This window comes from Nesoenas mayeri, assembly GCF_963082525.1.
Source record: "Nesoenas mayeri genome assembly, chromosome: 7".
In the NCBI taxonomy this organism is placed as follows: Eukaryota; Metazoa; Chordata; class Aves; order Columbiformes; family Columbidae; genus Nesoenas; species Nesoenas mayeri.
The window spans coordinates 23,735,541-23,761,973 of record NC_137551.1 but is presented as its reverse complement, the minus strand read 5'-3'; the positions used below and the strand labels follow the sequence as shown (position 1 = coordinate 23,761,973).

The 26,433-nt window shown below is 37.5% G+C and overlaps 1 protein-coding gene across 1 annotated transcript in view; it reads left to right on the top strand.

Annotated features, from left to right (window-relative positions):
* Window positions 1-1,259: 1,259 nt before the first annotated feature.
* BLNK (B cell linker) overlaps window positions 1,260-26,433 on the top strand; it is a 98,052-nt gene continuing 72,878 nt past the window's right edge. Inside the window, 2 exon segments of the mRNA XM_080347390.1 lie at window positions 1,260-1,358; window positions 6,125-6,187. Coding sequence (XP_080203516.1) covers window positions 1,284-1,358; window positions 6,125-6,187 — 138 coding nt within the window. The 5' untranslated portion in view covers window positions 1,260-1,283.

The window sequence follows — 26,433 nt, the reverse complement described above, 5'->3', positions numbered from 1 at the left end:
CTCCCCCTTCTCCATTTTAAAAATTACATGTGCTGCTCCTCTCAAACTGGAAGCGTATTCTGTGTTAGAGGTGAAGAGGCAGAGAAGGGCTGTGACTGGGACAGGGATGCAGCTCAGAGGAGGTGGCTGGACAGGAACAGGGGTGGGAAGGGGCAGAATTGCCAGTCTTGAGCCCCCTCACCTCTGCCCCCCTCAACATTATCTGAGCCCCAGCCTCCATATCTCCCCAGTCTTCCTCCTTCTGCAGCCCAGGAGTGATTCCTGCCTGCGCCTGCCAAGTCTATTGCATATCTCCCTCCTTAAAGGATAACAGTCCTGGCTCCAAATTTGGAAATCATTGGTGTAACATATGTGATATATATTCATGCAGTGTATGTAGAAACCACATCCAGCAAGTCCCTGAGTTCAAAATAGTTGTAGACTGCAAGAATACTACGGAAGTGTTACACACTTGCCCCATTTCTATATAGTTTCCTAGGTAGCTCACTTCTGACCAGTCAGAAAAGAGGATGCTCGACTAGATGACCTTATGATCTGACTCAGTAGAAGCATTTTATGTTAGCCCTACCTTTTGAAAAGATAATATAGCACTGGAATTAATTTGTTGACAATTTGTTCTTTAGCAGTAATAATGATGGAGGTGGAGGGAATGGACAAGAAAAATAAGGAGAAAACAAAAAACAACCCACACTTAGGATCATATATTGCCTTAGAGTGATTGAGTGTTTTATTTAAGTCCAAAAGTAGGAAGACTGAAGAATGAAGCTATATGTGACAGTATGGAAGTAAAAATTCTGCAATTGACCTTTTCTTTTCTGTCTAAACACCCCAGCACAATATGTCAAAACTCACCAGTAAATCAAGCACAATCTGAAGGCAGATCCAAGCAACTGGATCAAGGAGTTCAAGGTAGGCAAGAGAAAGCTATCACCAACTGCTTTTGTAATAGATATGAAAAATAGTTTCCATGTTTAAACCTCTACACTTCTGATCTATTTTATACACTGATTTTCAGCAGAATTTAACTGATTTCAGTAACAGCAAGTATTTGCATATGTTAAATATAAAAAACTTAGTTTCCTCATACTGGAAAGATTCGCTCAGATGAATATTGGTACTTCCTAAATCACTCTAAATAGGCGTTCACTTTAAGTCAGCAAACAGGAAAAAAAGTTGCAAAAAGTACTTCCTCCTAGGATTTCTACACCAGTTCAGTAGAAAAGAGTGAAGCAACAGTTCAGTGTTGCTCATATTGGATCAAGTCCTTCTCACTGGACAGCAATATGGCCACAAAACTACCTTCTCAAGAGGAATTTGAGAACTGGAGAGCTTTTCAAGTCGCAGAACTCCTACGACAGGTACTGAATGTATATGTAACATTTTAGAGAGTCCAGTCTCCATTCAACAAGCAGAAATTCTTGCTGCGTTTATCTTTGAAAAACAGATATCTTATCCTAAATCTGGCAGAGATATTCAAAAGCACTGAAAATAAGTTAGTCAGCAATAGTCACTCCCAATAACTCATTCTTATGAATATTGTGTGAGTTTCTTGGTACTCTCCTGTTTTTTTAATAGAAATTTAATTCATGGTAGAAGCTGTTAGCTAAGATCTCCTATATGGTAAATCACATAAAAATGTTCGCTCACAGGGATATTTCTTATAATAGAAAAGGTATTTCATGCTCCAGTTTATTTCCTGCTGGGAAGAAATAACCATTTCACTGAAAGTGGGTCTTGACTTTGTATTTGCATACCGCTTTAAAATTTACAGCTTGTCAATAAGAATCTACTGTTCACCTTTTCTCCTCAATGCATATATACCCACGGTAGTTGCAAGATGTTACTTAAGTTTAAGGTACTTGAGCTTTTTCTTTTTTTAATCGTTTCTTTGCTTGTACCTTTCCTAGTCTTGAAGTGTCATTTCTAGTATAATTAAAATAACCTAAATTGCACAAAATATTCCAAGCTTGTCTTCAGTCACCCTTTCATTAGTTGAATAATTTCCTCTCTTTTTGATATCAGCCTTTTCCGTGTAACTTACTGAATGCTATGACTTGGGTTTTACACTTCTACCTGCAACTTACACAATAAAGTCCATTCACTACATTTTGATATATAGTCTCATTTTACATTCCTTTCAGGGTTTTTTAATGCAATTTTCTCTATATAATTTTATATATAAGAGTTTTCTGTCTTGCATTCATTCTACTTCTAACTGGGGAAGCACAGATCTTTTCCACTACCTGCTTTACACCAACAGTGAGATTTTGTTGTCATTAAGGTTCCTCATCCTTCTCAACTGAAGGAGCATACTTTTTTCAAGGAAAATAATACAGCATTAAAGTGTTTCTGCAAGATTTCCATTTGTAGCCAGGTAAAAAGCAGGCCAAATTTTAAAACATTTCTTTTTTTATTATTATTTTTCCATTTTGTCTTGTGTATAAATACATATATCCATGCATGTACAACTAAAAAAAAAACAAACCCACACACCACACAGATTTGCAGATTTACAATGCAGTTGTGTCACAGGTGGACCATTGTCCCTATGTTTGAGAAAGCTAATCTGTTTCATGGAATTAATTCATACCATTATGCTAATGTATCAGCTAAACTGCAAACTTATTGCTGTGAACAGCTACTCAGAGGATTAATTATCGCAAAGCCTTTCAGCTTAAAGGAAATCAGACTAATTAATAGAAGATATAATGATTTTAAGGTACCCTGTAATTCTACAGCAGAATACAACACACAAAATTAATAGCAATTGTTGAACAACTCAAAGGCTTCCAGCGAGACTTCAACAGGCACGTCATAACTCCTGGTTTCATATTGTTAAGAGAGACTCTTCCAACTTTATAAAAAGCTGTTAATGCCTATGCTTACTCTCACATCACTGATTAAAGAGGCTAAGTGATCTAATTACTACAGTATAACCAGCATTAGGTACCTTGCCATTTTAAGTATCAGAAACTAGCACAGGTAAGTAGCAGCCAAGTACCTGCAGCCACCACAAACAGACCTGTTCAGCTCCTGCTATCAGAGCCTGAGCACCAGGTATTGCTGCCCTTTCCACAGTCAGCCAGCATGCTGGGGGCTCTGCCAGATCCCCCCCCTCTCCAAGACCACACATGCACATACATGAACCCTAAAGTAATGCTGTTAAGGTTGCAGAAAGAAGCACTCAATGTTAAAAGTGCCAAAAGTGGGATTACCTCTGTAACCTGGATTTGCCCCTTTTAACAGACACATTATGATAGCCTGTGATGACTTCTTTGTGTCCTATCTTTTCCATTAATAAAAATCTGCCACTTTCAACACAGAGAAGCCTGTATGTTTTGGCCACTGCTCTGGACTGTTACAGAAATTGTAAGGTACACAAGGCCAGGGTTTGCTGAAAGAGACAGAATGAATTCATGGCAATGTGGATTCAATTCTGCCTTGAAATATCAGATTGTGTCACTGTCCCAACTCAGCGTTTTTACCTGAAGCCATGGAAGTCACCCAGAAAAAACACAACATTTTCTGAGTGTGTGACTTTAAATTCCAGGCTCTGATTTGCAGAAGTGGTGAGAGGTGAAGTTGTAACCACAGTGGCAGTTCTGCTCAAAAAGTGCCAAAATATCACACATGCAAACACACATGTATATCTCACAGATCCTAAATAGCTCTAGTGAGTCATCCAAAGTCACTGGATACTATATGAGTTTATTTCCCAAGCACCTCAACCCCACTTTAATTGAGTTTTGATCTCACAGGGCAGTCTTAGCAAATGCAGTTAATGCTTCTGAAGCACTTGGACAGTAAAAAGAGTGTTTTAGAGCAGCTCAGTACAAGAAAAAGAGATGTCATTCCAAGTTCAGAGAAGGCTTGAATACTGTGCAGTACAGGTCTACAAGACAGACAAGCAGTGTGCACTGAACAGAGTGTGGTATATTGAACACCAGTTCAGGAAATTCATGTCAGCTTTTATGTGCTGTGACTGAGGCTCTGTCTTCTAGAAGATGTATATATGAAGAAGGCATATGTGCATGCGTACAGTGCAATCTTGGCATTTCTTTAACTTTGCAGACCTGATGTTTCCAAAACAGATGTGTGTCATAAGTACACAAGTTATTAACCAGCCATTCTGCAAAGCGTTTTCAGCCTCACAAAAGGAATTTTGTATAAAATCAATAACATCACTACTAAAAATAATTAACCCTATTGATTTTGCTTTTTCCTCATAAAATATTGAAGATCATAATGGAAGCCTGTTATTCATGCACATAGGCCCCTCTTTTGTTTCATCTACACTATAATTGCCACAGCACTGAGACATTCCATGGTGCATTCAGACTTTATCTACTTACCCTCCATTAGCCACGTAGCCTCATCCCTCTCCTCAGTGCTGACCTTAATGCTATGGACTTAGTGTAATTTTAAGAAAATGAAAGGTTCAGTGGTCACTAAACACCAGTAGAGACACATCTGCTTGCCTGACAAGATAATGATGTATGAAGATCAAATTTTTCCTTATACAAAAGGTACACGCTTGATTAATATCATAAGGCAAAGTACAAAGGCAGCTCATCAGAGCCAATAACTGGGGATAGAACCAATAGTTAGAAAAAGATAGGCAAAAGCCAAAAGCAGAAACTGTGTATTACCTTGATTCTTTGCCTTTACAGCAACACCAGTGCAGCCAATGACAAATCAACATATCCCACAAACAAGTATTGGTCCAACACCTACAGCAACCCTCTCCTTTGAATTGTGATTTATTCTTTATTGCAAACAACAAGCAGCACTCTGTCAAATATAGTATAAAAGAACAATTTATAAACTCAGAGATTGAAATAATGGCTTACAGGCCAAAAAGACAGTCTGAATATATGTCTGACACTTTCATATCAAAATGTAGATAAAATACACTTTCAAAATTTCTAAGTGCAATCAGTCTTAAATCTTCTAGAAATAAATAATTACATTAGAAAATCCATATAAATATTTATCTGATAATTTATTTTCATTAATATTCCTCTGTTAGTGTCTGAGTAGGTCATTACTGCTACAGGAAATTACAGCCAAGTGTTACAAACACTAACAATGATTTCAAGAATGGTACATTCTTAAAGAAAATATTTCATATAGTATCTCAAATTGGAAGGGACCCATAAGAATCATCACGTTCAACTCGCTGCTCCTCACAGGACGACTTAGAACTAAATCAGAAGATTTCTAGATTTTTTTTCCCACTTTTCATGCGTAAGAGTGCAATTTCTTGGAAAGGTCAGGCCGAAACATCAGTGTAACTTCTAGGACATCTTCATCCCTGCTCCATTCCTTACTGCTTTTTGATAAAGGAACTCCAATATGACCTTTTATTTTTTTTCCAAATTGCTATTTAGTTTCTGTCATAGAGAGATACTACTTTGGACATTCCTGTTTCATTTTAATTTACAAGAAACACCAACTTTCTTAAAAAACACCACAATCATGTTACAGAAAAGAAATCCTGTTTCTGAACCTGAATTCTTTCCAGCAATGCCCATCTCTCACAGGAACTGCATGACACACCTTGGCCCAATCATCTGGTGCTGAAGCCAAACAGCAGCCAGTGCATACAGAGGGCCGGTAAACAGGCATGTAACAACAGAGCTTTTTCTCTTACAGACTTCATTTCCCAGCAGACAAGGATATAACCATTTCCTGAGCTGATGACACAGCTCCTGATGGCAGCTTTGACATGAGTCCTTTTAACCTGTTTCTGATGCTGGCCTTCTCTTATCCCACAACAATTAAAGTTCCACAGTTTATTTCTGTTAGGCTCCTTGTTACATTTAGGTTGCATTTGATGCTTCATAGCTTCATCTTGTCTACTCCATTCATGATTTTATCAGCCCTTATCCCCTATAAACTTTCTTCCTAAAAAAAGAGGTAATATTCTGTCTTCTCTCTTATGTGGAAGTCACTGCCTATTCCTAAGCATAACTGTTACTCTGCCCAATATTCTTTTTCTAATTATCCATGCCAAATCTTTTAAACGCTTTCATAACCCCAAATATTTGAACAAGGAATATTAGTTTGTTTAGAAACATCAAGTTACATACTATTGTAATCATTCTATTTTTTCTCACCTCAGTTTGGAATGCCTGAATCTGCTGTGGTTGTAGAAAAACTGGGCATGAATGGATCTCATTTCTTGGTAAGCAAATATTTCATAAGAGGTATCATTCAAGCGTATTTCAGCATATGGCTTGTATTCCTTACAGTGCCGGGAAATAATCTGACATTTTCCCTTGTGCACACTTCATCAATTGTTCTGATTTCCCATTTTAGTGGATTGATTCACATCTCTAACTCCTGGAATCTGTAACACAATATAAATCCCAGCCAGCACTTCTCCCGCTCCAAAGAAAGTGGAGATAAGTAGAATCGGCCATTAGCACACAACTGTGGCAGGGAATGTCTCATGAAATATGACTTAGACGGGTTTGGGTTTTTTTTTAATAAAATATATATTTTAAACCCATTATTTATGTAAAAGCTTTTTCACAAAACTTGCGTGATTAAGAAAATTTACTAGTACAGAATTTTACATTACTTTTACAATAAAAGTTTACAGCTACCAGGAATAATGTCTCTAAAATTCTGATAACTTCCTTTGTTGACCCTCTGTACAATTTTTTGCATAAGTGCGTGGTTAATTGATTGCAACTCATTAAAAGAGGAATAGAATAACACCTTGAACTGGGGTGATTCCTCTACTGCTAATTCCATTTGTGTAGCTATTAAAGTAAAAGATCTTTAAGATTTATTTTAAAGCTGAAATAATTGTTCCAATATATTTATGCACTGCATAGGAATTATGTTTGCTTGGCACTTCATTGCTCGACAAAGCTGTTTTCTGGATGCATCAGCAGTGGTATCTGCTGTTTATGTTAACGAGGGCTCCAGTCCTGCAAAGTGATTCATTAGACTGCAGCTACTGAGGGGCATGCAGGTTCAATTTGTTTAAAACCTCATGCCTACAGAGTAAAATTAAGCTTTACTAACAATTCATGCTAGCATAGTAAGGCTAACAAAGCTGCTGAATACAGACTGATTCCTGTCCCATTCACATAGTACTAACTGAATCACCAAAGGTGCTGCAGTTTCCATTGCTAGATGAGAGGGAGCAAAGATAAAGACAAGGGTGATTGCATTGGCTTCCTCTGCTTGCTGCAAATAAAACTGTACAGCAGCAGTGGAAAAGGATATGAGAAGTCTTCAGACATTAGTGGTAACCTAATCAAAACTAGAAGTGAAAAAAGCAAGGGAAACAATTAATGATTTTTGGTGATGGTCTGCTATACAAAATTTTGAAAAAGCAATATGATCAAAAATGAAAGTGTTTACTAGCATGTTCTCCAAACTATGTACTGTCTTTAACACATCTTTAAAGACTAGTCTGCACTGCAGAAAACATGGCAGTATATGTATGATACAATGAGCAACATCAATTTTTGATGGCATTATAGAAAAAAATGAGACAGGTCTTGCACGCCAGTAGTAACCTTCCTACAGCTCTCGTGTGTTAATTGAATTGTTCAGTAGCATTGTCAACATGATAAATCTATAATAAGGTATGCTTGAAACAGAATTAATTATGACAATACTAAGAAAAATAACTATTTAGGAACCTACCTGTATTTTGCAATCATTAATAGCAATATTTGAGTAACTACAAGATGCTGTTCTCCTACATACAAGCTAATATGTGTATTCACTTCTAAGTAATTAAATCAATAGTGTACTTTTTTTATTCCAAGCTCCTAGCTTAGTATACAAGAAATCTATACCATTCCGGGAATGAAAAGTTCCTTCTCTGTTAGAAGGTGTCTGATTTAGAAAGCACACCCTAAGTAGATCCAGCTTAACAATACACAGTGGAATAACCAGATGGCTAAAGCACACACTTCCGCTCAGAAGTGCCATAGCACTAACACCTTAAGCACATTTAGCACAGGCTTTTTTTGTTATTGAGATATGCCAAAATTTGGAGAGGTAACTCTCCTCTAGGGCTGCCCACGCTGGAAGGTGCATTTCCTGGAAAGCAACACGCGCAGCCAGCGTGCTGTGTGTTTATTACAGCACATAACCACCAACACACCTGATGTCTATTTGTGCCCTGTGTGGTTCCAGTGAGGACACTTCACCTTCTTAATTTTTCCAAAGAAATAATGTTGTCAAAAGTTGGGGAAATGCTGCAAAAAAGAATGATCCTAAAGCTCACTAACATTTAACTAACACAAAACTTCTTAGGGGGCCTTCCCGCACAACATGTCCTTCCTGTCAAATGTGAATTAAATTTTATTTGAATATGAATCAGATGGATTTACCAATACTGAAGTCTTTTTGAAGTTTTAAATGTTTGAAGTCAAATCATGCAGGCACCATAGCCACATAATAAGATAGCCACACCTTAAATCAATTTTGACTGGTTTCAGAATAGAAATCATCAACATTTATATGGTTGTTTCTTTGAGTATTTCTTGTCCTCAAGTGGATAAGAGTCACTTTTATAGTAATATCATACTGTTTTATATAAATCTTTTTTAAAAAAAATCTCCTTTATAGTAAACAATATTACATGTGCTTTTTAAAATTTAGAAGTAATAGCTCTTCCTTTACACTTCTGTGGAATCTAACAATGCAAAAAGGTGGTATATTAGAACAGAAGTGTACTGCAGTTTCAATTTTTATCAATAGTGCTATACTTGTGATGTTATTCAATATGCACGTCACATCTGAATGATGCCAATCTAGTCCTTATGTGCAGATCAGCATTTAGCCACAGCTGCATTGCACAGAGAATATTAAATTCTCTCTTGCTTTTTCATGTCTGAACTTGCTACACTGTACTATGCTTCTCAGTTCCCTCTAAGAGTAGGTTGCTTGTTTGATGTTATTTAAAAATTTTGTTTTGAATTCCTAGTGACTGATCGAAAAAGACATTTTTAAAAAAGTGAATTTTTACTTGAACCTGAGAACTGAAAAAAGGCAGACTTTCTTATTGGATTTGTATATAGAAATTTACCAGAAGAAATCTCAATCATAGCAAAATGGTCAGACACTGATTCCACTGATTCCTTCTTTGATGTATTTCTCCTCTTTCTTGCTATCTCAAAATGCATTTTGAATCACATGACTGGAATATGAGTGCGTTGGAGAAAAACAGTCCCATTTTCTTCACAGTACACTACTGTTTGCTTTTTTGTTTGGGATTTTGTTGTTGGGGGTGGAGGGAAGAGAATGGATGGACACAGAGAGGGTAACATTTAGAGAGTGGAATCTGTGTCTTCCTTTGGGAGATCTGTGCCTCCCTGCAAGCACAAAACACTGTCAGAGCTTGCCAGGTTCAACTCACTGAGGCTGTACTTTCATATTAATTTATGTCAGCACCGCTAGTGAGAAGAAGCAACCACCATCTCACACAGATGCTCCCTCTCACCCCTGCAATGCAGAAGCTTCAGATAGGAAAGGACAGGAACCACATCTGCTTTCTCTAGTGACCACAGTGACAGAACACACCACACCTAGAGCTCTGCTGTCGATATGTCAGTGCTGCAGAGTCCCACAAGACCTAAATTCCTTCCTCATTTTCAGATAACAGAGTGTTTCCCAATAGTGCGAATGGTATTTTAGCAGCACAGGGTAGGGGAATAGGTGCAAGGAGAGGTTAAAATTGGTTTTGGCTGCTTGGGTATCTGCTAAGAAAGAGCTAATGAGCATCAGGTTCTGTTCAATTGTATCTGACATCCATCCCTATATACTTAGTTTTGCAAATAAAATTTGGACCCTGGATGCCTTCAGTTTCGGCGGGGGGGGGGGGGGGGGAGTTTTCTAGGTCCTACATAAACAACAGAAATAAGAAAATTTAACAACAAATTCTAATCTTATCAGAAATAAAAAGCTTGCTGAATATTTCTTTATAATTTAATTCCTCCAGGAAACAGCAAAACAAACAACCAACCTTCTCGTAGTGTTTTCCACAGATATTAAGCAAGCATGGAAAGCTTGCATATGGGTGAGGTCCAGTGACACATGATGCAAGTTGAAGGTACTGTTGAGTCACACTGTCAGGATGGCTGTTGACAGCTAAATGCTGCAATTCTATAGCCGGGGTTGAACAGTATACCACTTATCTCAGAAAGCCATATGCATTTTTTTCTTAAGTCACACAAAATCTCAATATTAACATTTTAGGGTACTCAAGTGTTTTGTGTGAGCAGAAGTTATGTAGGCATTGTTTGTACAGCCTTTGGCAGCACACAGGATCCTCACAGCAAAAACCAATCATTCAGCACTGAAAAGTAGTATTACAAAAATATATATTTTTCAGCTGCAAAACATGATTAAGGCCATGTAACTGCATTAATTTAATTGGCTTTTTGCAGCTTCTATTCCTCTGACACTCCTTTCTCCTATTCACATTTATCTACCATCTAGCACAGATCCCCTCCACTTTCCCCAACACACTTTGCAGGGGCTGTGCCCCTCTTTACCCCTTCCCCTTTACACACCCTTGCCGTAGCTGCCTTTTAGCACCTAGTGCTTTACTGCTGCTTGGTTTTTAGCCAGGTTTCCTTCCCTTTTCTCCTCAGTTAGGCCCTACTGTTCATGAAAAGAAATTTCTTCTGCTGACTTTTCTCATTGATTTGCAGCCCTATCAGCTTTCCTCATTTCCATCCTTCTCAGCTGTAGAGGTTCACAGCTGAGCTGCCTCAGATGTGAAAGGTGTGTTGCTTGTTGGTTTGTTGTTTTTTTCAGAAACACCTTCATTTCCAGGTATTTCTACATGTTCTGCTTCTCTTTGTCAATGAAGAGCCTAGAAAGTGGTAGGAGCTGGGCACCTTAAGAGCCTGAACTCTTGTGCATAGAGAAGCGATCTCTGCTCCTGTCCCTACAGGAAGTGCTTTACAGATTGTGAAAACACTTAAAACAAAGCTGTTTAAAATCAAATTTTCTCAGAACTGAAAATAATTTCCCCTCAGAGGAGATGGATGCAAAGCATTAAAATGGAGGGCAGAAAATGTAACAAAGACCGGAGAAGTGCAATCTCTGCCCCTCAGCAGTTCTTGCAGAGCAATGCAGAGGAACCACCAGCAAGGAGACCGGTAGCAACAGCTTCCTAGGTCACTCTGAACATCATCTGCCATCAGGCAGGGAGGGGGAGGTTTGATTCTGTTTCTTGCTTTTTCTAACTAAATAGGAAGCTCTTTCTTAAAGCAGAATCATAGGTACTTAGAGTCACTGGGAAAAAAAAAAAATAAATGGGAAAATGGTAAAAACACATCATAGAAAGGAGGCAAATGCTGTTAAACATACAAAGTAGGTAGAATAAAAGAGTGACCATAAAGACGCAAGGGCTAAAAGGGAGATATTTTACGGCTTAGTGCACCTGCCACTTATCAATCATCTTCAATTAAGAAGGTACAAGGGCATTACATATTTATGTATCTTCAACAAAGCATAAGGCTTCAATAAAGCATAAGAAGTAAGAGCAAAATTTGCATATTTATCCTTATTCTTCAAAAGGAAACAAAATATAATCATGAAGACACATCACTGAATATAGATATAATTTCTGAAATTTAGAGTACCATGAAGTTACACATCAGATGTGCATACTGATAACACAAGTTATTAATTTCAAAAATATATTAATATATTAGTGAAGAACAGACTAAAAACAAAATGTCAGACTAAGACACAAAGTCAAACCGTTATCACCAGATTCCCATAAACATCAGCTTAGAAACTTGTATCCAATCATTTTGGATTACTTTCCTGCTAAATACTATCAAACATCTCAAAAGCAATTTAATAAAAAACTGTCTAAGGACATGATCTAGCAATGTAATCCTGTAGTAAGTAATACTGAACCAATGCAGAAGTATTCATTGCAGGAATGGCCCCTTCATTTTTTCTGTAACAGAAGAATATTTCTATTCATATTCCAAACGCTGTTGCCAGAAATGGTTTGAACATAAATTTGTTTGTTTTATGCAGTAGCTGTGGATGATGGGAAGTGCTTGTCTGCTTTCTAGTCTTTAAGCTCTGGCACACAACAATCCACTCAAAAAATCTAAATGTCATATTATTCATAATTACATTAAATATGGATTAAAGGAAAAACATTTGATGCCGATTTCTTTGTTCTCAAAGTTTACCAATAATTTTAAATGTTATTAAAATATCCTTCAAGTTTTGTGGACCTTTCAAATTCAAGGAACATGAAAAAGAATGAGAAGTTGAGGAAACTTAAGCCATTGTGTCATTGTGTTGTGGTTTCCAACACTGACTTTCTAAGCCCTGAGCTGAAAAACAGAAAAACTGCACACAGTCTCAGAATTTCCAGTTTCAAACTTCCTCTTATTTCTGCTTTATTCAAACATCCCAATTATATAAATGCATCCCCCTTTGAGATCATTTTAAGAAATTGTCTTTAGACACAACTCATTATGTGAAGAATCTTCATTTTGGGTGCCTTTATACTCTTTCCAAAATTCAGGAACTTTTACAATGCATGCAAGATGGAACGTCACAATACTAATGCCTAAAATCATCAGTCATTTTTAAAAATCTAGCCAGAAATGATAATCACTCTCCCATTGTTAAATACCAGCTGCTAACTATCTCATAAATCTTCTAGAATCCCTAAAATGTCACAATTTAGTCCCTGTCACAATTTAGTCCCTGTTCCTAGCTGTTTCCAATACAGAGCTATAAGACTCCTAACTCTCCACTCTTTATTTTATGCTTGAAAAGGCAGGTGAATGTGGGAAGCTGATACAAAAATGTCAAGTTCACTTTTTCATTGTTTATCTTTCATACAAGACTGATCTTAAAAAAAAAAAAAAAAAGAAAGAAGAAACATCAGTAGGCAAAGGCATATTGTAAGTTACATAAAGATTATTTAATGAAGTAATAAGTATGGGTGAGCAAGTCCCACAGGGAGTCAGCAAAGTATCTCAAGCAGATAAGACAAGAGGTTTTGTCTTCGTCCAATATATACTTCCCTTATTAAAAGGATTTACATATACATACATATGCATATAAAAGAATGGACCAAATTTACCATTACATGCTGATAGCTTTGTGTTGCTAGAGCTCCAGTTATCAAACTAGACAGTTACAAGACAGTTTTGTCTGTATTTGTCGGAACGTCACTCGAGACCAAGCATAGCTGGAAAGCACTGGCCAACTGGGTCTTGTAGAAGCATTTGAGGAAGTTATACTTCATGCTTTTCTATTAACAAAGAACTAAACAGGAATAATCAGTAAGAATTTCCTAGAGATAGAGATTTAGACAAGGCCACATTTCTAAGATGGATAGTCTACCCTTCTGGCAGAGTGGAAAAATATAAGAATGAAAGTTCTGCAGCTTTTAGAAATTAAAATATGTTTGGGGTTGGTTTTTTATTTTTTGTTGGTTTTGTTTGTTATTTTTTCCAACAGAAGAATGAGAACGATCTCAACTCACTGGCAGGAACACTAATCCATTTGCAAATACCATTTCCTTCCGTAAATGTTGTTTCCTATCAATCAAAAATGACTGAAAGAGATTAGCAAATTCAAAAAGAAAGAAAATCTCTTTAGCTTTTTTGTACATCCACAGCAATTATGTGTACAAGCCATTTTATCAATAACAGGGACTATACTTGTTCTGTGAAAGGCCGCATTATATCAAGATTGCAGGTAAAAGATATATGAAAGCAAACCTGAAAATAAGAGGTAACAGATGTGTCCACAGGAAGAGAAAGCCTAAGCCCATTTGATTCTGCTGGGTCTCACACGTATACAGCATCTCACATCATTAATACAATAAGGAAAACAGTAAAGAATTTATGTCCACTTTGGGGTCCAATTTCTTTCTTATTAATATCTTTTAATATTAGAAATTTTAATTTATAATAAAATGTACTCTTACACCATCAATTCATAATGGCTCTAGAGTTTCCCTAGGTAGTACTGGTTTTTTAAGAATAAAAACAATGCTGGAAATCTAGTAATCATGTAACAGAACAACAGTAGTGGGGATGTTATGTTATACATGTATGGAACCCACGGACCAGAAAACTCACAACTCTGTCATTCTTTACCATCACAAAAATGAAAAGTTGACAATAAAGTCGAAGTAGACACAATCTCAGGAGTTCCCAAGGATAATGCACTCACATCGATTGAACTGTCTTGATGAGGGCGACCATAGCACTCTTAGCCTGGAAGATATTTCTGCAGGTTTCTATGAAAATATTTCTTTCTGCAGCAAACACTAAAACCAGCTGAATATTATTGATTCTCATGAGAAAGCATGAACAAGGTCAAAAATCAATGTTGTAAAGGAGCTTTTCTAAGATGCAGACAACTCTTAGGGCTCTGTTAGCTTGGAAAGGTGCATACATACAATTCCAAGGAAAACAAGGAAATCCTGTGGGAACCAGACTATATAGCAGAGAGTAAGAACTCCTTGGGAACATGACAAAGACTGAAGTTTTAAGTTGTTTATTTCCACTGGGTTCAGAAAGGGAGGACTTCATCAATTTCCTATATAAATACAGTATTACATTAAATAATATAGCTGATTTGATTTTAAGTTTCTATTCCAAACAGAAGGAACCTGGAAAGGCCCCAAATATTAACATGCTGTGTGGGCTAGTGGGTGATGCTAGTGCCAAAACGACATAAATTTCCAAGGAGATACATTTCAAGCTGCTGTTCATGATGAATCAAAGCAGAACTAATAGGAGTCCTGACTGCAGAAATGAAAGATGGCTAGAAACAACTATTAAAAAAAATAAATAAAGCAACTTTAATTTCCCAAAAGAGCAGAGAAAGAAGTACACTTTTCTTGAAACAACTTCTAAACCTATCTGTGTGGCATGAACTAAAGCAAAAGAGTACAGTTATTCCAAACAAGACATCCACAGGGGTGTTACATGAGGATGGTTATGCCAACTGTTCTGCAGCTGAATTTTTCACATATATAGGCTTGTAGTCACAATAACCCGACCACATTTTGCCAAGACTGACTGATCCATAACAATGACTGTAATAAAAGTCATAATAACACAGGTAGAATGAAAATCCAATAAGTCTGAGATGCAAATTTATAGAAACAAAAAAAAACCACAGAGGCAGATAAAGACCAAGTTACCAAGTGTCAGGGGTTTCCCTTAGTAAAATTAAGCCATCCTGTTTTCTCTTACATTATGCCATCTGCTGCGGATAAACATGATGCTGGGACATGGGGAAAAGCAAACAAAACAGGAACAGCAAACCTCCAGATTGCTACAAATGTAGTGACTGCTGAATTTCAGTGTAATATTGTCTTTAATTTAAAGTTATCAGCAGATGGCTTGCAGAACCTGTCAGTTGTCAACATACTGTTAAGAGCAATAAAAGCTTGCAGTCATTCCAAGAATGGCTCAGAGGATGCTATTAAAATATTTATCAATCTTTCCATATATAAGTCTCAAGGAATTTGCTCACATTAAAATAATAATAATAATAACAACAACAACATACAAGTACATTTGCAGAGATCTTTCATTAGTGAGTTTTTCTAGTGCTAGTTCTATGCATAAACACAGACTTCAGCATTTGGTAGTTTGGCTTGAAGTTTGGGTTGTATTGCTGGAAAACCACATCCCACACTGGTGCTCAGAAAGAGGCATGCTGGAAAGAAATTAAAATTCCCAGAGGTCTCACAAAACCAGTGCTTAGAAGAATGAGGATTTAAACAATTTCCTATATTTAAGGCCTCTGGAATACTGTAGGGCAAAATCTATGCAAAAATCATATTACTGCACCAAGTCCAGAAGCACAGCTTCTGCTTGTAGGGTATTTTGTTTCCTGTAGGTACTATTACCTGCAGCATTTGAGTTTCTATTAGTAAACGTATAGGCACAAAATTCCCAAGAACTATATTTTAAACTGCCTATTTATGTTTTTGAGACCTGCTGTAGAATGCTTTTGTTTCTGTACTTTTGAAAATTATTTCCTCCACTGTTATGTGTAGTTGTGCCTTTTGGCTTAAGAGGTTAACTATTTTGCCCCTCGCTACTTGAATGCAATCTACAATCCTTAAAAGATGATATTGTCTGTATCCATTGCAACATAGTCCTTGAAAAACGTAAGACTGAGAACTATTAAAAATAACCAGGCCCTTAGACACGCCTGGAGTTGGTTTGTCATGCTATGACCCTGATAGAATAAAAACTTTGTTTCCCATTAAACTTACTTAAGTCCCAGTACACTGCACCAAGATCTGATCAACATAATATGAGTAGGCAAGGTGCTTAACCATCTGAAAGTAGATTAAGATAGAAATTTTGAATAATATACAACCTGTATAGTTAACAAAAAATATACAGACACTAGACTACAAATACATATTTCATATGTGTAACTAACTACTCAAAATTACCCAAGGAAAATACTGACATTTGCCCTGAATCCCTAGTTTCCTGTGAAGTGGGAAATGCAACACTTCATTTGTGCATTTAGATACTGTAGGACCCAAACAAAAGCAGATTAGGGAAATGTCTATATGTGCCAGTATCACATTGCAAGTGAAAGAGACACTTCACTGGAACGAACAAACAAACCAACCTCGATAATCCAGCCTCTTACTTGAATGCTTTTGATTCAGCTGTTTCACAGAGCACCTGAAATGTTTCTGTACAAGCACAGCACTGAATTTGAAAGAGGCAATAAGAAGAAAAGCAAATAAAATCTGTAAAAATAAGGGTATTGTCCACAAATCCTTGGGTTATATTTGGTCATAGCAAATACACTCCCCCAACAGAAAGTCCTCTACCAACAAGTTTTCAGTCATCTTTAGAACTTTTCCATGCATTATTTATGTTGTTATTTCTTCATTTTCCCTGTCCAATTAAGCATTCTTGACCTTTACAGTGTAACACTAAATTTTCTATTGGGTCTTTAAGGATTTTGTGACTGTGCTAAAGAATAAATTCAGGAACATAAGAAACTGAAGAATTCAACAATTAGCTCATAGGAGATTTTTAAAATGTTTTTCTATAGTTTTCCATCATAACCCAAAGCACCACGTTTGTTTCAAACAGGAGAAATATCCATTTGGGCAGCACAGATAAAATGGGTATAATCTGACATTTGCAGACAATAGTTGGATTTCCACAATGCAACATGAAAAGTCAATTCAAGGTTTCAAGGTCAAGAATTTCTTGAATATTGTTTTGCCTCTGAGGTTCAGTTTGAAATAACCCATATATTAGATACAAATTTTAATCTGCTAAAGCCAACTAGAGCCATTTTTGTCATGCTAAATGGTACCTAGATCCACAGACACACCACATAAGCACAGCCATCAGTCAGAAGGTTATCAACTATCCCCGCATCCATTGTCTGAAGGTGTGCACGCTCACATATGCATCTGAATGAGCTGCAGATTCACACTCTCATGTCCAGGTAACAGGGGAGATCAGTATTCACTTTACAAACATCTTAGAATGGGAAATGCCAGGGTATTTTACTAAGCAGATGATGCAATACAAGAAAATGAGGAAAAACAAATAATACTTTCAAGTACTTTAGACAGTACGTGGTCATCCTGTGCAGGTTTGTTACATGGCTGGGTAATTACAGTCATGTGTCAAAAAGTAGAGCTAGAGAGTATTAAAGGAAACAAAAATGAACTTGTTTTACTTAATGCTTCATTTTTCTGGAGCAGAAATACAATACATTTGTTTACATTTCTGTGGGAGGTGCACATCATTATGGATAATTTCGTTAATTTATAAGTTTCTACACTGATTTCGCCCATCGAAGTCTTCATGTCTAAAGTGTAAAAGCCATTATCTCCTTCCCTCCAATGCTGAGAAAAATAAGATACAATATAGATTTAGAAATATCACCCATTCTGTGGCCATCTTAATTTGTTAAGGAGATGGCGTTTATATTTTCACCTTTTAATTGCACCAGAAATAGCTACTAGTAGTTGCATTCTATAGCTGAAGTGATATGATCATTGCTAATAGGCTGCGTCACTAAAGTGAATTTGGAAAGCCACACTAACAAATAGTACTAACAATATTTATTAAAATATGAAGGAAATTTACATAATCAAAATTGACTACTTTTTCCCAGTAAATATATTTAAATTTAACATATTTATTTCTTTTGTGCTAGCATAAATATCACTGGCTTTCAGATACCATTGTAACGACAGACTAATATTAGAACTGGTTGCAAATATGTGTATTGTGTCCCTGGAATGGGCTTAATTTTGAAGCCAAGTGAATCTTCAGAAATTACTAGGATGTGAAAGGACATCTGCACATTCAGTTTTGACCTTTTGTCTCGCCCTTTGCCCATTAACATATCTCAGCTGGTTTGTCTTTTAACATTCCAAAACTTTCAGCAGCTTTCAAAGCCCAACTATTCTCAAAGAAAACATGCTGCATTTCCTTTCCCCTCCCACTCTAAACTCTGCATAAGCTTGCTAATAGATCTAAAGATATACTGCTCCAAAGTGATCAGATGGTATCAGACTGAAATTCAAATGTTAGTGTTTCACGAGCTGCCAGGATAGGAAATAGTGTCTGTATCTGAGTGGAAACTTGGGATTTCTTGTAAGCATTTAATCTTGGTTGTCAACAATATGTAGAGTCATTGATTTGTAAAACCTTGACACAAAAATATTTTAGACAATTTAAATATATATCTTACTATTTCTTTCACTGCACAAATTACACTTGCTACTACTATAACTTCAGTTTTACAAACTGGTAGAAACAAGGTGGGATTTTTGTTTGTTTTTCTAAAAGACATTCATGTATGTTTTTATATAGTGGAACAGTTATTTCAAAGACATTTGGCATCATTTTTATAACTCATTTTTTAATTGCCTTGCTCACAAATTACTTGGGTCACTTCAGGAACATGCCAAAAGAAAATCTGTTTCATATCCATTCCTGAACAGTATCTAATGCTATAAAATCAATGCAGAACATACTAAGAACAGGATTATACAGTCTGAATACTTAGAAGCTTTCTAAAGTTCAGATGTAGGCACAGACTTCATCAGCTAACATCAAGTGTCAGAGAGAAGACTGATATTTTTGAAGATTCATAGTGCTGAGAGGGGAGGGAATGAGGTATACACTGGGTGCCCCAGTACCTTGAATCAGTGCTCAGATCCAGTCTGAAATCCAAATAAATAGACGTTTGTGTGTAAAGACCAAGCAGCAACACAGAAGTAGGAAAAAAAAAAAAAGGACACACAAATACTGTATCATTTATGTTCTGCAGAGAAATACATATACACATGAACACCAACAACCTAATATAATGAGTCCTGTATCCAAAACTTGATCTCCTTTTTCTATTGAAATGCAACTAATAGTTTAACATGTACTAGATAGATATACATCACCTGACAAATGGGTCAAGATACTGTTACATTTCCATATAAAAACAAAGGAGATCAAACTTTCAAAGCACATTTTCTTTGCTTCTTTCTGGCTGGCATTATCTGTTCAGCTCATGATAGCTGAAGTAAAAGAAAATCAAACCTCTCAAATTAAGCTACTCTCTAGCTTTGTAGCTGTCCCCACAACAATCCATCATCCAGAGTATCATTAGCATCAGACATGTTGCACTGACAGAATACATTGTTTATTGCATTGGACCAGAAAATATTTTAATTAAACCATTTAAGCACCCTAACAAGCCTAATGGCATCTCAGAAAGACAGGGGATGCTGGGGTGTGGGGAAAAGTGTTATATTTACAAGCTGTCTTTCAGATTTTTAAAGTGGGAAAAATAAAGCAGATGTTTAAATCAATGTCCTTAAGCTCTACTGTAGACAAGTACTTACCAATACAATTTCTAAAGCTCTGTGTCACTGGTAAGCATTCATTAATGTTGTACTAGTCTTTGGCTTTGCTCCTTCAAGAGGTGGCTCTTGTGATTTGGGGCTGCCCTGGCCATAAGCATTAAGCAGCACTCTGCACAGTGTCACAGAACAGGAAAAAGGTTGCCACTCCACCCTATGTGCGTCTTCAATCCCACCTTAGAAGTTCTCATCCACATTCACCATGCTGTGACAAAACACAGATGAAGCTCATGCTTTGAATGATGATATCCACTGACATGAACAACTACACATGCCTGTCTCCAGTGGCAGAAATAACTTCTGTTTAAGTCAGTGCCACAGGCTGCATGCAATATTGGCAGCTGGCCTCTTCAACACAAAAGTCATGGGGGCTGAGCTCCTGCAATAACTTAGATCTAGCACATCTGCTTTACAGCAAGGGATCTTCATTGTATTGAATCTTGGTAATACTGCTGCTGACCTTAATTACCACAACTGCACAGGATGTTCCATTTCCTACTTGCAATGAACTATCAGCACCTTAAAGTCTATCTTTTCACAAAGTTATTTCAGCCACTGATATGCAGCAGCCATGATCTTGCTGATGGACTCTGTGATTACTCATTATTAGTGACGTTGCTTTCTGTGGCTGATGTAACATGATGCAAGCAAAGGAACTGTTCATTTGCAGGACATCTACAGATAAATATACTTTTTAATTCACACAGTCAAAAAATGTTGTGTATCTATACCAGACAGATATAAACACTGATTATTAAAATGAAGTTGAAGAGTAGAACTAAAGTACTACATCAAGAATATAAAACATTATCAAAGGCAGCACAGCAAATCTATTCCAGTATCAAGAAGGTACTTTCAGAGTTAAGTAGCTCAGTGAGTTTCTGAGTGGGCATACAAAATTGTTTATTCAATTTAAATGTGCAAGCTTATGATGTGGTTTATTTCCAGACAGAAGGTGGCCAGCCATCAGCTTTTGGAGCTGCCAAGCACGTACAAAATCACATTTGGTTTCTGATTCAGCAAGGGCATTCATTCTTATCATTAAGATTAGCTATTTCTATTTTCCCTGATGAAACATAATGTGTTTACAATTATGCATATAACCTTTCTTAATCTTTCAAGAATACTGTCACGTATAGGTTTTGCTTTTAAGATTGCTGTTGCAGTTCTAAGACTGCTGACTGCTCCTGCCATAGTATTTGCTCTGAGAGGCGAGATTATTGTCACACCCCTTCTGTACAGCCTTTCAGGCTCAGCTGTTTCTCAGCACTTCTTGTTATAATTATTGGTTTTGTCCAGATGCAGGAAAGCGGAAGGCAGCTGCTTCTACAGGCAGTGTCAGCAGGGAGCACTTCTGCACAGTTCCCAGGCCCTTGGCCAGCGGGGGAGAGCTAAAGGCTCAAAGTCCCCCACTTTCTGGGATTCTCCAAGATTGATCCCATTGCTCCCAACATGCTGAGACACCTGCAGGGTCTCTCTATTCAATTATTTGCCCTGTATAGCAGCCTTTAAGTAGGATTACGACTTAACTTTCCCCAAATAATAAGGGTCCTTGCCAGTCTCACCTATCAGTGACCTGAGGATTGATTCCTGCTGTGCTATTTCCTGCTGTCATTTTCAGCCTCCCTCAAGATAGAAAAATGGAAACTCTTAATAGCCAGAAAACAGAGAGAACTTTTGATTTTCAATGCAGTGCACAGAGCATTTTCCACTGAGACAGATTCTGCTACCATTCCAAGACAGCGCTCTTCTTACTAAGTCAATATTCACATATTTAAAATGTTACCACCACAACAAGTTCAGCCCTTGCCTCCCCCAGTTTCCCCAATAAGCAAATTAAATTAACCAAAGGAACAATTTCATACCTGGTTAAAGGGGTAATGCTCCCGCTTCCACCTTGCCATATGTCCTCATTGCCCACACACACACACTTTTGCTAGCACTAGCTTCCACTTGGCCACAAAGGCAGTGCATCAAGTTTTTATCCAGATGGAAACTTTTTTGTTGTGTGGTTATTTTTCCACCAGACCAATTCCCTAACCCAGCTCCCCACACAACTGCTGATGACAGCATCGAGGAGGTAGAAGCAGCACAGTGTCCAGAGCATACACCTCTCCAGGAGATTTAGAGCAGCTGAGAAAAACAGAGCTTCAGTGAAAGATTTCAAATAAACCCAGGCAACTGAAACTGATGCTGCAAGGGACAGGGGTGGATCACCTGATCGACAGTTTTCTCCCCTGGCCACCTTTCTAGCCAGAAGCTTCCCTTAGTTCAAAGGAATTCTCATGTTTCATTTGCAGCTGTTTCAACTCATAAAAGGGTCAGAGAAAGACCAGAGTCAGTACAGGGGTGCAAGACATTCCTCCATCACAGGAGTCAAGGGGGAAGGGAGGGAGCAGGGCTGGTCCTTTGGCAGCCACAAGCCACTGGGACATTCAGGTACCTGGGACAGCTTCTTCACAGCCCTGCCTGGTGACACCTTGCTGGCATCAGGGAGTGAGCAGCAGAAGGGCCCCATGCTAGCTGCAGTTTAGCAAGTACCCCCCATACCCTACCTCCAAAATAGGCTATGAGGTAATTAACATGACTCTTGCCTTGGTTATCGAGGGACAAAAGACTGACAGAGGTAAGGAGGATCCCAGAAGAGCCCCTGTGCTCCCACCTCAGCAAGAACCCAGTACACAAACCATGGTGGAGAGGTCTGCTCCCTTAAGGATATGCCATGTAGCAAAACTAGATTGTTTAGGTAGGAAAAGATGAACTAGAAAGAAATTGCACATAACCACATGGCCAAGGGAGAGTCTTATTTCACAACAGTGTTGTTTTAATGAGCCAGGGCAGAGGGGCACCACTGCATGCAGTTACTGGAAGGGGACTCACGTAGCTGAAAGTAGCTGGTATCTTAACTACAGGCTAGAAATATTTTCCAGGCCATTGATTCTTAGATGTGTCCAAAACCAGAACTTCTGACACTTCAATATTTCCCTTTGTTCTAGATCAGAAAGAATAGTTGTAAGTTTCTCTTAAAAAAATATTATATATATAATATATATATTTAATATATATAATTTTATATATATTTTTTGAAACCACTAAAGCAGTAGCACTGACATGCCTCATTTGGGCCTTCTACATTATACTAAAAACATCAAAATAAATTGACTCATCTTAGCCAAATTTTTTGTATATTCTTAATCACTGATGAAGTGAAAGGAGTCCTGCAAAACAGTCTGTTTTAATTGATGAAGCATTTTTAGAGATAAATGGTTCTGCTAGAAGACTTTCAGCTGGCTCTTCTGACTTCTCTTTTCTAAAAAAAAAAAAAAATAAAAATAAAAAAAATATAAAAAAAAATAAAATTCAGGCTTCCTAATCTTGCATCGCCCACACCAGCAACAGGCTCTGCTGTTTTTTTGCTGAGGCTAAATTTCTAGTGGTCATAGTTATTTCTGTATGTGGTGATTTGCTTCCTTTTTCAACACTAAAACCCACTTTAATTTGCTTAAGCATATAGCAGTACATTACTGTAAAGATATGGGAAGTGGTTTTATTTTCTGTGTTCCAGTAAGTATCATTTCAATAAAGACATGCAAATATAGAGCTCAGCCCACAGGGCATTACACTGTCAGTGAGGAAGACAATATAATTTCTGTAAGAACCTTGGAAATCTCACATCTCTCCATCAGGTCACCAAGACTAATGGGGACATCCATGTTCCAGGAAAAATAACAAACTTTCCCATTGCATGTACTAAAAGACAGATTTATGTTGCAGATCAACATAAGTGTCCTAGACCAAGGCTATTTCTGCAGCCAGCTTTCAGGGAGGGGGCTATTCATTCAGTGTGCGGGATTAAGTATGACAGATTCAAAAAGGTCTTGGATAGCCAAGTGTGAGCAAGCAGGTCTTGGTGTATAGAATGGGCTTGAAACCCTAGGTCACAAACAAATACATAATCACAGGTAAAAACACTCATAGCATACATTAGAACAAAGGATCAACTAGTTTAATCTTTCATTGGAGCTCTTTCAGAGCAAAACTGGTTAATCTGAATTATGTGCACCTTAGCTACTATTGCAGGCACAGTAAAGGCAGTTTCCTCAAAATAACATAAACCACAGCAATTCACCAAGCTATTATTGCAGGAAAATATCTTTCTCTCAAAGAAAATACAGGTTTCTAACATCTCAACAGTTAAATGTGGCAGGGTTTGCAGTACAGACTCCTCAACCTTGGAGTTCTGCAAAACCACACAGTAGTTCAATGCATATTAAACATAATAAAATAATTCATTAAAAATTTGGTTCTCACTTGAAATTACAGAGAAGCAATACTACAAACAGATCTCCACCAACAGTGCTAAAGTAATCCTGGTTATCCTAGAGGAAAAAAAAAAGTAAAATACTGTACTGTTCCTTCCAGCACGACAGACATCTAGACCTCAACTCCCATAACATGTTGAACACAGCTCTTAGTAACACCACAGTGGAAAAGCAGTTTTAACTAAATCAATACCGATGGACAAAATACCAGCAGCACTTCCTGATAGCTGATAAATCCACAGTGGACAAAGAAACCCCTTTCCAACAGTGCTATTTACACCAAGCATTTCCTGAATATATTCCCTTGCTACTAACACTGTTATCAACATTATATCACTTGTACTATGTGAGGTCTTATATAAGCCAAATGTAGACATGGCTGCTATGAAATCTTAGAAATATCATGTATATCAACAATTCTGGCACTACTAGCATGACTTATGCTTTCACTGCTTTGGAAAAGCATCAGTGTCCAAGCAGTAAGGAGAAGCCCCAGGGAGTGCAGATGAAGCCAGGGTGACCGCGCACAGCAACTGGCCTCGTGCCATTGCAACCCCTCCCACACTCAGACCTGAAAGGTCAAAAATATATTGGAACAGTTGAGCACCTGTGCTGGATTACCAGCTCAGATAGATAAGACCACATCACTGAGCTCCGGCTGGCACAACTCTTAACAACTAATCTTGTCCTTACAGAGCAGCTCTGCAATGAAGAGGATTGCTGCTCATCTCTCCTTTCACATTAAAGCAGTAGGCTCGCCTATCTGAAATGACAGCAGCTGTTTCTTATACCACTTCTATAACTGTGACTTTAGTTTCACTGCAGAGTATCAATGTTTGTGTTCAACAAATATGATTCACTGAGGTTTGAAAAATAACAAAGATAAAATGCATGATTCACCTCAGCCTTGGAACTGCATTAAGCTACATACAATTATGCTACCAACATTTTTTAGCTCGGAAATATTTACAACCATTATTATGAGCTGAGAAGGCTGCAAAATAAACATTTACAACCAAAAATTGACTAATTCTTGCCACAAACTGCCAACCCTGAAAAACTGAACTTTTAAAGAAAAATTTTCTTACTTTTGCCTACTTCTAATTATACTTTCGCTAAACTACATGTCTTCCTTCTTCCTTCAGATTCTTCTCTGCCTGCACCCAGCCTTCTGATCTCTTTCATTTTTTTATCTGAAAGACAGAAAAATTTGAAAGCGCCATTCAAATCTATGTTCATTTTAAATTGCATCCTTTGACTACAGAAATGGCGCCGCAAGGCATATTTTTTAAAATAATTAATATTTAATTTTTGCACAACTTTGCTGCTTTTTTTTCCCTTTATTAGTAAATTATCCATTATGCATATAATTTAGTTTTCTTCCAGTGCTATTAAAGCCTCATTGGGGTAAGTATCATACAGTTTTACCAAGGTTTTTTTTCTCTCTCAAAGCCACTAGAAGGGGAATAACCTAGATAAAATATGGAAGAAAATATAAAATGGTATTTTAAATGCTATTTGAATAAAATTATAAATGAGAAATGAAGATAAACCATGACTCAGCAAAACAGTTAAGCACAGACCCTAGCAAATTAACTTATCCTCCTACCTTCTGTGGGCATGTTTTAAGCACATGCCTATATGCTCTATGGATTCAGACCCCACACATCTTGCCCAAATTCACACGACATCATGGTTTTGGCCATAAGGTCCTGCTTCCCCTCTCAGAGAAGCTTTCATTGGTGAGTGACACCAAACCTGAGACATGTATCACAGCTCTGAAGCCTGACTGCTCCTGTTTACTCGTAACAGGTCTAAAACTGGTAGCTGCTGAACAATTTCCTCAGTGACCCTGCTGAGATTCTTTAACCCTTATCCTCAGCTTTTTGTATGGGAATATTTTAATCCTAATGCCCCTTCCAACCTTCTCCTCTCTAATGAAGCTGTTCATCAGGACGACACTTCTCTAGCAGGAGTCCATGCATTTATAAAGGTGAACAGACACCACCACCTTGCATTATGTAAGTGAGATATTACTAAAAGGAGCAAGACTTAATTTGAAAGGCTCTGTAACACAGAGAAACAGGATTTGAGTTAGGCTAAAGTACAGGGAACTGCAATTTTGGTATGCAGTCTAGTTGCAAACTGTTAATCTGCTATGCAAACTAGTCTCACTAGAAAGTACTTTTGCACACTAAGTGC